The following is a 14,823-nucleotide window of genomic DNA, read 5'->3' as shown; positions in this document are numbered from 1 at the left end:
GATATATTATTCAAGGATTAGCCAGCAGAGTTGAAGTTGATAGATGTTTTCTTCTTTTTTTCTGAAGCTCAGTGTTTTCGGTGCTGTAGTGTTAGAAATAAGGCATAAACCGAGATTAGTTCCAAGTCAGTCCTGTGTGCTTTGTGAAGCTAATTCTGTTTCCAGAACTTCCTTGGGTACTGAAATTTCCTATTGACTTCAGTGCTGTCTCAGGAAGTCCCATGCTCCCAGGTGTCACATGCCAGGATCTGGTTCTGGACCCTGCAGCAGTGTACTGGCACCACTCAACTTCATAGGTGAAAGTCTTGCCTGTTGCAGAAAATTAAGATGGCTTTATATTTCACCTGTGCCTTCCAGACACTGCTCTCCTCTGGAAGCCAGAATTCAGAAAGGGCAATTCAGAAAGACCTGCCCAAACAGCTACAACTCTGTAATCTCCTCAGTTCTGTGTATTTCTGTCCACTCCCACACACCCATTTTTGCTTTCACTTATGGTATATTTGCCTTCTTAAACCTCTAGCTGCCTTTGCAGTCCTGGTGCTAAGTCACAGTGGTACAATCAACACACTGGCCAATGTACTGTGCTAAAATGCATCGAGCCCAGCCCAGTACCAGCCCAGCTGGACAGCTGATACAGACCAAGTGAGCTAATTTAAAGGTAAACTTGTGCATCTTCATGCTCAGTTTCTACGATTGTTTTCCCAGCAAGCTTCAAACCCATTTACCTCGAGTTGAGAGGATAAACTCTTACTGAGTCAGTCTTGACATCATTCAAAATTACAGCTGGGCATACATATCTGCAAAATTAGTTTTCCCCATTGTCTGAGTATAGGCAAGTAAGGCTTCATTTCAGGCAGCTTTTTACAGGTCTTAGAACCAAACAAGTCTTTTCGCTAGGTCATATACCAGATTCTGGCTTGAGCCTGCTGGCTCCCTTATTAATACTTAAGCTGTGGAGAGAAATAAAGTATAGTGGGAATTCTAGTCAGAAACCAGTAACATTTTCAAGCCCGTTATTTTTCCACTAGATGGTTCCAAAAGTTTAACCAAAAACAGATTAAAAAAAAAAAAAGTGGCTTTTTTTTGAGCTAGAAATCCAATATAACAACAGTGAAACAAGGCTGGCTTGTTTCAGTGATGCATAGAATGGCACAGTGCTTTCCATCCTTCCAACACCTTGCAGATAGACTCGGAGTCCTTTCTGCTCTCAGGTGGTTTGTCACAGTGTGATGCCATTCACCCCCAAAGAGTTTAACCTGCTTTGGTCAGGGTGCATGACAATCAAAATCAAAGCTGTGGGCTGATTAATCAGGACAGAGGTACCAGGTAAGTTCCATCACCTTTAATTCTCAGTCTTCTTTCAAAGTATTCAGGGTCCATCCTGATCTGGGTTATTCCTGGTCTAGATAAAGAGGAAAGTTGGATCGGTATGTGAGACTTCACTGGTATCACCTTAGATGTCAATATTCTTATAAACCTCCTCCTGGCAAGCCACTTAAGCCCAGACTCATCCTAATAATCTGAGATTCATGTGAGTTGTCTTCATAGTTACACAGTGCTCAGAGGGGCCCATAGACAAGAACTGTCTGAGTGCACTCACAGGACTTTGCACAGTGAGTCCCAGATATGGTGTCCCTGTATGAGCCTGAGCAATGGCCATGTGGAATATTTGTTTCCCTGTGGATCAGGTTCTCACCCATTACTGTCTTCTGCTTGTTAGTAGCTGCAAGGTTTCCTTACATCTATCTCTTGTTTGATACTTGCATGTGAGCTCATGTTTCAGCCTTTCTCCCAGTCATGGCAAGAACTAATTTTCTTGTCCTTTTTCAGTTGTTATTTTACATCAGTGTCTAGCACCTAAATCTCTTGATTTCTTGTTTTCCTTTGGAAAATTTGTATGAAATCACACAGTAGATTTAGAAGGTACTGCAACCAGGACACAAAGGAAGATGCTCAGATGGTGTAGTCTTACAAATTTATTATAAAAAATATTATAACTTATTTTGGCTTCAGTGATGTTGTATTTGGAAGGAATTTACCTTCCCTGAATTAATAATTTTATGTTCATTAGTATTCTGAGGAAGAATGTTTTTATATGTTGTCTTTTTCTCTTGACCACCCAATTATATTTTTTCTGTCAGGTTTGGACCACATCTCTGCATCATAGTTATTCCCCTGTGGTAATGCCTTGGTGAAATAAAAAAAACAGAACTGGGAATATTTTGACTATACACAGTTTCAGATGCTTAACTTGATAAGAGATCTTCCCCATGGGTTTATTTTGGGTATACCGAAGCACAGTAATGCCCCAAAACTTTAAAATGTTTCCATGGTTATATAATACAAAAGAAAGCTTCAAATGTGAATTTTATATTCCACTAAATTTGGTCATTGTTGATTTTATAGCATATTAGATCATCCACAAATAGGAGGCCATTAGAGCATCAGGCTGTTTAGGAACAAGTTGTGGACAGTTTTGGAGAACTTCTCTTTCTCCTTGGCATGTTTTTATGATAATTCAAATATTGGAGTTAATTTACAACCCTGCTGGTACTATACCAGAGACCTTATGTGATGGAATTTATATCACTTTTCCTTTTAGACATTTAAACCACATGTCATTCTAGAAAAACGAGGACAGAGGTCCAACAAAGGAGTGATTTATTTTCAGTTAAAATACTAGCTACATTAAAACCACATGTTACTAAGTACTGTATAACCAAACCACGCTCAGAAGGCGGCTTACGACACAAAAGTTTGCTTAAAGTGTTTTGGGTTTTTTTCCCCTCAAAAAAACCTTTGGTGGTGCATACATTAACAGATTTTACCTGAGCTGCACAGTACATTGGCTATAATTTTCCCTTCAGAAATAAAGTACCGGAGTATAAACTAATTCGGTTCACTATTACTTCTCTCACATTTATGGATGGTTGAACTCCTCTGCCTGTTTTAGGTAACATTGCATCTCTGTGAATATCCCTTCTGAAAGAGCATAATACAATTAAGGTTGTTAAGACGGAAACATAGTTTTTCAGAGTGAAACAACTGTATTTTGGGCATTTTACCAACATACACTATCATAATGCTCCTGTGAGAAGAGTAAACTGATGCACAGAAGTAGTGCATGCAACTCAAGACCAGAAGGGAAATCAATACGAAGATTAGAATTACGGGGCCCCAATTTTGTTTTCAGGATGCAGATGCTGAGGACCACTTTCTGTCCTCATTATAGTACACTTCCACCCCAGGTTGCCTAGGACTCGAAGGGAATATTTTATGCTAATGTTGCCAGGTGAGTTGTCCAAAGCTTGGTGGAGATGACCAGTGAAGGATTTATCCTGTACAAAGGACTTCTGCTGTTGGACCAAGCTTCCTTGCTGGTTCTGTGCATGTATGTATGAGTGATACTGGCACAGAGAGGATGCTCAGGGGACTGGGGTCTTAGGTGCCTCACCTGTGTGCTCCTGGGGACCCTGTTAAGATATGCTGGTGTCAGGTGGGGAAGTGGAAGTGTTGTTGCCTCACTGTTCAGATTCTGTTCAATGTGCAGCCTGCTTGGACTAGAAAGCCCATCCCCATGCTTTTGAAGAACTGCCCAAACATTCACAAATCACCAGAACACTCCTGTCTCACAGGTAATTGCTAGACAGTTTTAACACTAAAAGGAAACTAGCCAGTTACTGTCAAACAGACTTTAAGCAAAACAGGGATCAGAAGCAGCAAATTTCTCTGCTTATATGTTTGAGATCATTCTAATTCAGATGTTGCAGTCACATCTTGAAATCCTTAATACTACCTTAAGCTTGCCTGGTATTCTCGTTTCTCCTGAAATTGCTTAGCTCAAGCAGATCCTAAAGTATTGATTCTGCATCAGCAACATGCTAAAATTTGTAGTGGCTTTAAACAAAAAAAGGTACAACTGCCTATGTTATGTGACTTTCTCAGCCCTTGGCTGCCTAATTGAAATAAAGTATATGTAGCAGACAATATAATTTATTTGCTAATAGTAACTCCACTGAATGAAAGCTGTCTAGTTTGCTGCCTTGTCCTGGATGGAAACCAGTACCAGGCAATGTAGCAGATGGTGCAAGAAACCACATAGCCGAAAAAAAGGACCATGTGGTAGACTTGACTTGTGCCATGCCTAAATCATAAACTGTCATATTAAATTTTAGCATAATATGAATTAAGCATGTCCAAAATTATTATTAAATCACCTCCTTAACAAGCCTTTATGCTGTACAATATATTTTATTCTATTTTTTTTTACCAGCCTGGTAAAAAGGCACACCTGTAGTCGCAGCTGAGATTGCTGAATAACTGCAGTAAATGATGTTTAAACTCACAGTAGGAAATGCAAGGCAGCTGCATTCCTGCTGCCTGCTTTGCCTTTCCTGAAGCACTAGATAGCTGGTGGTGCCACCAGCATGGAAAGAATATTGTGGGGCACAATGCAGCAGCTATTGCTGTGTTAAATTGATAGGAGAAGCCCTGTCTGGGTTTCTGCCCTTTGGCAGCAGTTGGAGCAGAAGGACTCTCTCCAGGCATCTCTTCATCTCATTTCCCAGTTCTTGATTATTGTCTAGAAATTACTGTCTTCCCTTGGTTTTCTTTCCTAAAAATAATGCAACTGATTGTACATTTTCACTGATTATAATTCTGGTTTTCTTTATGTGTGTCTCAGTCTTCTTCCTTTTTCTTAATATAGATTGTCACCTCTCTTTTCTTCATATTGCCTTATCCAGCTGACTTGTCTTTTTCCTTTCTCTAGATGTTTCCAGATGTGTGGCTGAGAGGAAGTACACCCAGGAACAAGCTCGCAAGGAATTTCAACAAGTGTTTATCCCAGAATGCAATGATGATGGCACATACAGTCAGGTTGAAAATATTTCATTCATTATATTGCATGGCTGGAAAGTCAGGATATGTGTGTTTGCAGAGGATGAAGATGAGACAAATGTAATGAAGGGAAATTTAATTTCAAAATGAAATGTAATTTATGCTACCACTGATGTTAACAAATGGAAGGGAAATTCGTGTTTTATGCTGAGACCTTTTTCTTTTTTTCAGTTGGCCAGCAAAAGAGCCAGACATTACCATTGTTCATGTGATACAGTCCCTGTTCTAGGCTGAGGCAGCTGAGTCATTCTTGTAGCCCCCTGAATACTCATCAGATGGTAAAATGTTTGGAATTTCTGATCTGTTCCTGATTTGAACCAGAAAACTTGTGACCAGAGTCCATATCTTACTGCTGAAGCATGAATCATACAGGATTCTTCCCTATTCTCAGCTGAGTTTCTGCAAAACCATGTGGTCTGAGACTTTTTGATTTAGGTTAGGTCATGGAATTCAGAGGGGGATGCAGGTAAAAGCTTACCCTGTGATATATATTCCAAACAAGATCACCTTCTTCTGCCTTGTACTGCATTTCGGTTGCAGAGTTGTGCAGAAGACGATCCTTCTCATTTTGAGCATGGTGAGGGAAGTGATATTGGCCCTCAGGAAATATAATGCAATTGATTTCTAAGAGGAATTCCAAGAGTTTCCTTTCTGACAGCTTGGGATATGAATAATGCTGGCAGAAGCACTCTGTCCTGCTCCTTCAGTGGGTGGAACAATATGTTCTCTATGTGGAAAAAAAATCAAGATTGCTTGCTTCAGGAACAGTTTATGCGTCCCTTGAGGAACTTTGTTGTAAGGTTCTCGTAACACCTGCACCTCACTATTCTGAAACAGGGTGTAAACAACCACATATTTCAAAAGTCTTCTATTCCATTAGATTCTGAAGGATCCACCACATTTTTCTTGAAATAAACTGTTATTTATGCTAGAGAATCATACATAGAACTGAGATGAGGTCCATTATGGTTTATTGTTCTAGGTTTTGTCAATATAGTTTTCTGGATTAGTCTTTTGCACTTATGTGTCATGAACACTTTGGGATAAGAAACATATGTCTGACAAACTGCACATGGTTGATGTCATTGCTGACAGGTTCAGTGCCACAGTTACACTGGATACTGCTGGTGTGTCACTCCCAATGGTCGTCCTATCAGTGGTACTGCTGTGGCCCACAAAACTCCCCGGTGCCCAGGTAAGACTTGTTTGTCTGGCAGGGTAATGACATCGTGTCATGAATAGCAGAGTTTATCTGTGGCATCTGGTTAAACTTAAGGAAAAAAAAATTCTTCACTGGAAGAGTGGTTCAGCACAGAAATAGCTGCTGGTGGAAGCTGTGGATGGCCCATTCCTGGGGATTTGCAAAACTCAACTGGATAAGGCTCTGAGAGGGTTGATCTAGCTTTCAAGCTAGCCCTGTGTGAGACCTGCTACCCTAAACCTCCCTGTGATTCTATGTTCCATCTACGTTACTTGTACTGTAATCTGGCTGTTGAAGAGGGTTTCTACAGTGGTTATTTGTATGAAATTCGTGTGTCAATATATGAAACCGTGCAACTGACTTGCTGAGATAGTCCTTTCTTTATGCCAAAATTTGCTTGCACATAAACTAATTGCAAAAAAATTTCAGAGGGCTTTACCTTTTCTGTATTTTAAGTATGTTGAGTACAGAAAAATAAAACCACTCCCCCCAAGATATGGTGTGTGACTGTCCTGATTTGTAACATAGCCCAATGAAAGAACTCCCACAGTTTTCATGAATGACCAAATCCAGAGGAGAAATAAAAATGAAACAAAGCATTAAAAACATAATGGAATCATTGTCTGTAGAAATGAATTAGCAAATCAGACTCATTGCTATGTGTACTGCCTTTTATCTTTCATTAATATAATTAGCAGGTGCACTGTTTTTTAGGAATTTGCTTCTGACACTATTTCATTGATGTTGTTAATAAATATAAATCCTGAGTGTATGAACAGTTGCCAGAATTGCTATTCACCTTCCTTAGGGCTGACAGAATTGCACAGAAATAGCTCTAAATATACTTGACCTCCGTGTATTGCATTTCTGTTTGTGCTGTAGCACCATTCTCTGTCAGAGAGCGGGAGAAATAGTTTTAAAAAGCTGTAAATAACCCTGTAATGTAAATGAAGCTGGTAAAAAGGCCTTGGAGGGAATTCACCTCGTCTGATCTACTTCAGTCATTCAAGCACAGTATTGATGTTTTTAATAAATAGATGGAGGAAAGAAGAGATCATGGAGAAAGTTTCAACAAAAATTATAAAAAGTTAATTCTTCTTTTAAGGTCTGTCTTGTTTAAACGATTTGCAGAATCTTCCATGCATCTTGCCTGTAGGTGAACTTTAGCCAGAAAGAATACTCTTCAGATTAATAGTTTTGATCCAGTCTGAAAAGTCACTGCAGAATGACAGTTATGAAAAATAATATATAATGTGCAGGAACCTTAAAATAGAGAAAAATGTGCATTCATTTTAGTGTAGTTATTGTTTATAACTAGATTGCCTCTTCAGAAGACACATGGTTAAGATAGTATTTTTGTGTTTCAGTGTATTCTTGAATAGACGTGCTTCTGCATGTCCATAGCCAAGGCTTCTCTGAAAGCACGCCTTCATGGCTTTTGTGGCAAGATCAATCTGTAGTTTCATCCCTTTCACTGACATCAGTGAAAAAGGGGTTAAGCTGATGCTGAAAGTTCAACACTTAATTGTTTGGCAAATGTGGCACAGCATATGGCATTATTTTTGGCTCAAAATGTTACTGAGTTATTGTACTTTCACTTTTTTCTATTTGTATTCAGTCTTATTGAGGAGAAGCTGCGGTGTAGTTCCAGGTTAATTACTAGATTAATATCAGAATTATTGTATCTTTACAGGAACCAATTCTTAGTTCCTCTCAAAAGTATATTCATGTGCTTAGCAGATAAACTGCCAGACGGCTGCAGCTCATTTTTGAAGGGGTGGGAAGGGAAGGTAGTATTACAGGAATGCTAAGGAGAAGGTGATAGCAGCACTCAATTTTAATTTAGTAGCTCAGAGATATATGGACTACTCCAGGGCCCAGGTAAGTATGCAGAGTATGATTTTGTTCCATGGAAGAGTGTGCATAATTTTCCAATTGTTATGAGACCTTCTCCTATTATCTCTGCACATTTCCTCCCCTGCTTGTATCAGTGCTGTCATGTTTTACTGCTCACCACTTCTCCTTTATCCCTCAGGAAAGAAGTCCAACTACAGCAGAGTTTGGAAATAGATTTGAAATGCCAGGGGATTTTGCAGTGGTAGTGGCTAAGGTCTCAGTCTTAAGAGGTCTGGAGAAACCATCTCATTCAGCAGAGGAGGCAGCTACAGATTTTCTCAGAAAGTTATGTGGTATAATAAGGCAAAACTTTGCTCTTATATTGCAGAATGAAAGCCTGAAGCGCAACTGCACCCTTCTCCCATTTCCCAGTATATATTCAAAATTGCCATCTGTTTACGATAAAAGAAGGTTTCTTTCCCCCAGAAGGACTGTTGATGTTTTCCAGATCACTGTTGATTCCCTTCTGTACTTTTTCTTTAGTACCACTGTGCATGGGAATTACAATCAAAATTTTAGTGGGTGTACTGAAGTTGAGTAGATATACTCCTGTTTTAACTAGTATTTCAGGGATTCCATTTCTTCCAACGCTGTTGTCCCTGGTCAGTCCAACACACCATGTTGTTACTAGCTTTGTTGCAGGCATTGCCTTGCTGTTTTTTGATTTTGCAGGCAGATCTGCTGTAGTGGTGGCATCCTGACACTAGTGCGCTTATGTATTTTCACTTGCTGCTGTGTATTCTGCAGACGTGATGCTATAGCTATTTCAAAGGCATTTTTGCAATTTTCGCAGTTTGTGTGTACCAGACATTTTTTTCCCCAGGATCACTTTTGCCACCTTTTCCCTTTAGAGAATGTGCACAGACAATCAACATGGCAGGCAGTGTCAACTGTGAACATGTTTTTGAAATGATTTTGTCACAGGAAATGTAATATTATGGAAGGTGTGAAAATTTATCTTTTTAATGAAAATGTTCAGTGTTTCTTTTCAGTTCTAGGTTAGTACTTCAGTAACTTCAGATAGGGTTTGAATACATGTCTAATCAACTGTGCTGTTCCTAAATTATGGGGTAATTTCTTGTCTTTCATTTTCTCCCAGTAGAAACACCTTTGACTTTGGTGAATATTCAGAAATAGGAAAGAAGAGCATGGCAGCCTGGAAGAACTTGGATTTTAATAGAGGAAATCTGGAGCAGAACTTAGGATGGGCAGTTAGGAGCTTGGTTTCCCAGTTCCATCCCCTATCCATACTTCACATGTACTATATGATATTGCATAGGTGAAATAACCTCTAAGTTAACTGTTAATATTGGTTAGCTGCTTAACGTGATGCTTCCTAAAGCTATCTCATGTCCTGGGACAGAAAAGTGTCACGTGTATATTTGTTATCTATCTATGCACAATAGTTGCATGAGCTGTTTTTTTGCTCATTGTGTTGTTCTTGTTGCTCTTATTGAAGTTGTCTTTTTCACTAGAGACACAAAGTGTGAAAGGATGAAGGTAATAAACAGCATTTAAAATGCAGAACTCTCCCACTGAAATATGTAAACCCTTTGCTTTAATTGCTACATCTTTACCTGGAAGAGCTCTTCTTCCATCCTTTCCAGTTGTTCCCTCACCAGCACTTGATACTGCTAAAACAGACATGGTAAATCTCAGATTGTCATTCCGCTTCATGGAAATAACCTCGACTGTTGCAGGAGCAGTGGTGAGAAGCAGGGTAAATCAAACATATTCCCATGACAGCATTAAAAAGAAAGCTCCCTAAAAATGATGAATGTCTCCCAATACTTTCACTAAAGAACACCAGTCTTAAAACCAGACATTTTTACAGCTCCCCATCTCTGTTATCAGCACTGCAGGGAACTGTAGAAATTTCATAGGCACAGAGTCCTGGGAAATGGGTCAGAAACTGAGAAGCAGGTGTTAAATTATCGTTGGAAAATACAATGTTTGCCTATTGCAGGTTTTTAATGCCTTATTAACTATTCTGGGCTTCTGCCAGTGAGATTGCAGAGGTGTGGAGACATATATTCTTATTCTGTGTAGTTTTGATACCTTACAATTAAGATGGTAGGATCACCTTTTAAAGCCAAAATACAAGTACCTCTAAAATTTCAGAACTCTTCCTGTTATCATCAGATAATGTAATTAAAAGAAATATATTGGGGAAGGCAGTGGACTTCTTAAATTTGCATGATACTGCTTCAGTTAGCTGGGAAAAATATCCATCCTTGGAATATCTAGATCTTTTGTCCCCATATGCAGGACTTTTCCTATACATACGCAGTCAGGCACACCCATATGTGAGATAAAGAACAGCATGGGAAGTTTACTTTCCTGTTTCTTGATATCTGCATTCAATGATTACATATCAAATATTCTTTTGTAGATCAGAAATCATTATCTAAACTGTATAACAATGGACTTTCACCTTCTTTTTTAAAGACCAAGTCACATATGATCAAAATGATAGAATATGGATATGCTAAAATCAGAGACCACAAAACTCACATCCCATTCCTTGGAAGATTTATTGTGCCTCAGAAGTTGTTAGAGTGAAGCTGGGCTGAATTGTGGGGTTTGCAATAAACTAAGGCATGAATATTTTTTTTTTTTTTTAATTCATCAGAATTATAAATGACTAGGCAAATGCACAAGCTAGAATGATACCAAATACTCCTTGTTAAAATAATGCTGCTGAATTTGATATCCCTCCTTGTCCTCTCTCATTCCATAAATATATTTATGTGGTGATTTGGTTGCTTGCAGTGATTGTATTGCCTGACCTTTAAATAAGTTTTGAGTTGTTATTTCTGTTTCTTATCTAGCTGAAAATGTGAGCATTTTTCGTGAGTATTGAAGATACAATTTCCTAGAAACTTGCAAATGCAACTTCCTATCACCATTTAATCTCGATGTACTTCTACCTTAAATATATTCAGAAAGTGGTAGAAGAAACTGATACAAGCTCAGTCAGCCCTCCTCCTCACCTCAAACTTGGAGACAACAAGAAAAATTTTTCCTGCATAAATGGAAAATTTCAGGTGAAATTATGTGAAGGGTGCAGATTTCCCTTTGCAGGAAATTATGTGAATATTTCTGTTAGCTTCCAAAGACTATTAAAAAAAATTAATGTTAGCCCAGTGAAGCTGTTTTCCTGGCATTCATCTAATTTCATAGTGAAGTTAGATTCACTATGATAAAGTTAGCCTCTGTGAATGCCACGCTCCTCCTCTATCCATAAATTTTCCATCATAATTTAGGGTAAAAAAGCAAAGCATAGAAAAAAATAATTAAATTCTTTCTGACTCTACACAAATATATAGTCCTAATTTCGTACCATTTCACATACAGATGGAGTAATCTGAAGGCATCTTGGTGTTAACAAAATCTGGAAAGATTTTTCTGGGTTTGGTTTAAGATGTGAAATATTATATAAATTTCACCAATGTCTGAAATTACTTAGGTATAAACTGAAGTTTAAGTTCAGCTTATAATACTGGTTCTAAATGTATATAGAAAGACAGCACTGTTGTCAGACTGAGGCTTTACTCCTTTTAGCACAAGGGGGCTATCAGGGGCAGTTCATCACACACATTCCCCATGCTGAGACCTCGTTGCTACTCACAAATTGGTGTAAAATGCTTGAGTGTGGGTGAGAGTCAAACCTAAAATCTCTGCATTTGCAAGAGAATTACAATTATATGCCTGTGTATCAAAATTACATTGAGAAAGTACAGAGTTAAATGTAACTGGATGAAATTTGAGGAAAGATTGGATCACTGGTATTTAGTGCAATTAGAAGAACCTGTAATTTTGTATGCAGTACTTCATAAAACTGGAACATCTTATTTGAGTTCAGGCTCAGCCTCTTATCAAATTCACGCCAAGCACCAAGAAGCTCAGATCTTCTGGCTTCAGCTAGCATAAATGCAGGAATCTGCCTCCACTTCAGAGTGAACACCACGGATTAGTATTGCAGCCTATTTAGCGCAAGCTATCCCAAACACCTTTGGATATAATTCCTACAATGATAATTAATTTTACTTTTCCTGTCTGAATTAATACTGATGCATCACTAAGTACATTGAATTTCTGGTGGTTCAAACGTAATACAATAAAAATACAATGCCACCAAAGAAAGAAACAAGTTGAAACTAGAATATTTTTGATATGAATGTATAAAAACTGTATTAAAAGATGAATCCTTCAGAAGGTAATATCAGCTTGGCTGCATTGTCTTGCATTCTTTTATGGCCGTGTTAAAATCAGCATGCCAGATTTGTGATGTTAGCTGTCTTCCCTCTGGCAGACTCCCATATCTAAACTCCATGCTGAAGTAACCATCAGTTCAGCATTTCAAACATGGCCTGTGATTTAGTGGCTTCGCTTATTTAAATTGGCCTTTTAGAACAGATTTATTGTGCTGCAAGGTTTGTTTTTTTTTGTTTGTTTGTTTTAAACCCAGGGAATGTACTTATTCCAGAAGGAAATAAATTAAGAAAATGAAGGTAACAAAATAATTTCACACACTTCTGAGCATCTGTCAGATGTGGCATTTTCTTTCATTAAAGCAGGTGTACGTAAGAAGAGACTATGTGGTAAGAATAGATAGACATTATGCTTTTTAATTTTTGTTTGCTCCATGTGGCTCTTCAGAGAGAAAAATATCACTTTTAAAGGTTTGTTTTTAATGCAGCAGAGATACGTATGTTGGTAAGAAGTGGCTAGGTGTTAGAATTATACAAACGGTTGTAATAATGAGACATAAGCAAGAAATAAGGAGGTATTTCTATTTTAAACCCTAAGGACAGCTACCTCTTGTTAAAACTACTAAGAAAACCAGTAGATTCTCCATTTCTTGACAACCTGAAGACAAGACTGGATGTTGGGTTGGAGTCCAAGCTGGTAGAATAAGCTGTTAAACCCCATCTCCTGCAAACGTAACTACCTTCCCACCACTGCTGTCTCCTTCCCTAAGGGCCACAGCCCTGGGGGTGTCTCCAGCAACCAGCCCAGGCTCAAACTCAGAAACAGGCACTGTCCCTGCGTCCCCCAACACACACGCTTTTCCACAACAGCACAGCATTTCCCAAAGGCTTTGTATAAGGAATTTTAAAGCAGAAAGGGGCAGGTTTTAACATGAGCCGGGACTGGGTAGGGGCCGAAGAAGCCCCTCAGAGCAGCTGAGGTGTGGTGGGCAAGACTCTGTGAGTAGGAGGGATGTTGCCCTGCACAGGGGACTGCGAGGTAGCAGTGCCTGCGCCATGCATCTGACTGCAGGACTTGTCCTCGCTGGGTCAGTGGGGAAGGGAGACATTGATTCTGCAGCATGTGAGCATGTTCTTGCCCTTGTGTCTATGTAGTATTTAATGTTGTCTCTTTCTCAAGTCCTGCTGAGGCCAAGAAGTAGCATCTGACAGTAAATTGATCGTATGCAAATGCAGAAGTCAGGCAAAGCTGAGATCTTTTATTTGCAAAGGAAGAATTTGCTGACATTTATTGCTGTAATAAACAAAAATCAATCATTGAAGTGGTACTGTGTTTCTTAGGAAACACATTAAAAGTGCAATTAATATTTTTCTGGTTAATTCCTTCTTTCCGATTGCAGGTTCAGTGAGTGAGAAGCTGCCACAACGAGAAGGTGCAGGAAAAACAGGTAAACATCTTAGCTGGCCTTTAAATAGAAACAAAAATCACCACTGTGATTTTCCATAGGATTAAATTATCAATATGTTTTCATCATATATTATAGCTGCATATATGTATACATGCATACCTACTATTCATTTTATGTCTGCATTCTACATATTTAGTAAACTTATAAGTATAAATGAATATATATGTATGCATGTATTTGTCTAGATATGCACAGACATTACATTTTTCTAGTCTCAGCCCTACAGACTTTGCTATTCTGTGCTATTTGGAAGATAACTTTTCTTCCCATAGCTATACTCTGAAGTATTTTCCCATACTGTTTGCTTGCCCTGGAGGACAGATTATTCTGTCTGTTTGATAAAGATAGCATTCTGCAGTCCCAAAATCTCAGGAACCGGAGTCCGCACTTTATTTCCATAGCAATCGGTGCTTGAGTCATCTTGGACCCAGCACTTTGCTCTATATTGTGAGTAATTCCTCTGATGGTTTACATTCATGGCCCGGTGATTGTTGTTAGAGATAGATCATAGTGTATATCTTGTTAGCAGGAGAAAATCTGATGCAACTCCAACATATCTGGTAGGTTTAAATGAGGGAGATGTCTATGCTTTAAACAAAATTAAAGCTTACACTCTCCAAATGCTTAAAAGAATTTTTAATTCAGCTCAAAATACTCAATGTTGCTGTCAGTGACACCTAGCATAAATTAATTTTAAATAAGTTATTCATATTCATGCTAATGTTAATGGCTATGTGTTTGGTGCACTGTATATATAATTGAAATAGTTTTTTTTACAGGAATTTTTGCAGCATTGTAATATACCCAACATTTAAATAAACTTCCATTGCACTCTTAGGTTGAGAAAATCAGTACTTCTTTTAAGGTTAATAATTAGAAAGTACTGGAAATTGTTCCTTCATGTATTTCCAGACAAACTGTGTGTTCCACTAACTTTAAGTTACCTATTTGCTTTAGGTCAGGAGTTTCATTTTCAGCTTTGAACTGAATGAACTATCCCATATATAAAACTTGTCTGGAATCCTTTATTTTTATTTGCAACTGTGGTGGCTGAGCCGTTGAACCCTGAATGAAGAATCATAGAACAAGGAACTTAAATGTTTATCAAGTCTCCCTCTGTTATCACATATATTCGCATCTAAAG

At 38.4% G+C, this 14,823-nt stretch overlaps 1 protein-coding gene across 6 annotated transcripts in view; it reads left to right on the top strand.

Annotated features, from left to right (window-relative positions):
- Positions 1-14,823, top strand: part of SMOC2 (SPARC related modular calcium binding 2) — a 149,738-nt gene that overhangs the window by 56,007 nt on the left and 78,908 nt on the right. For all 6 annotated transcript variants that reach the window (XM_080387972.1, XM_080387970.1, XM_080387971.1 and 3 more), the window contains exons 3-5: positions 4,772-4,878; positions 5,995-6,094; positions 13,611-13,658. In XM_080387972.1, the coding sequence (XP_080244098.1) occupies positions 4,772-4,878; positions 5,995-6,094; positions 13,611-13,658 (255 nt within the window). The remainder of the gene's footprint in view (positions 1-4,771; positions 4,879-5,994; positions 6,095-13,610; positions 13,659-14,823) is intronic.

The sequence above is a fragment of the Falco punctatus genome (assembly GCF_963210335.1).
Source record: "Falco punctatus genome assembly, chromosome: 5".
NCBI classification, from domain to species: Eukaryota; Metazoa; Chordata; class Aves; order Falconiformes; family Falconidae; genus Falco; species Falco punctatus.
The sequence above is the reverse complement of the archived record's forward strand: the minus strand, read 5'-3'. Positions and strand labels throughout refer to the sequence as shown.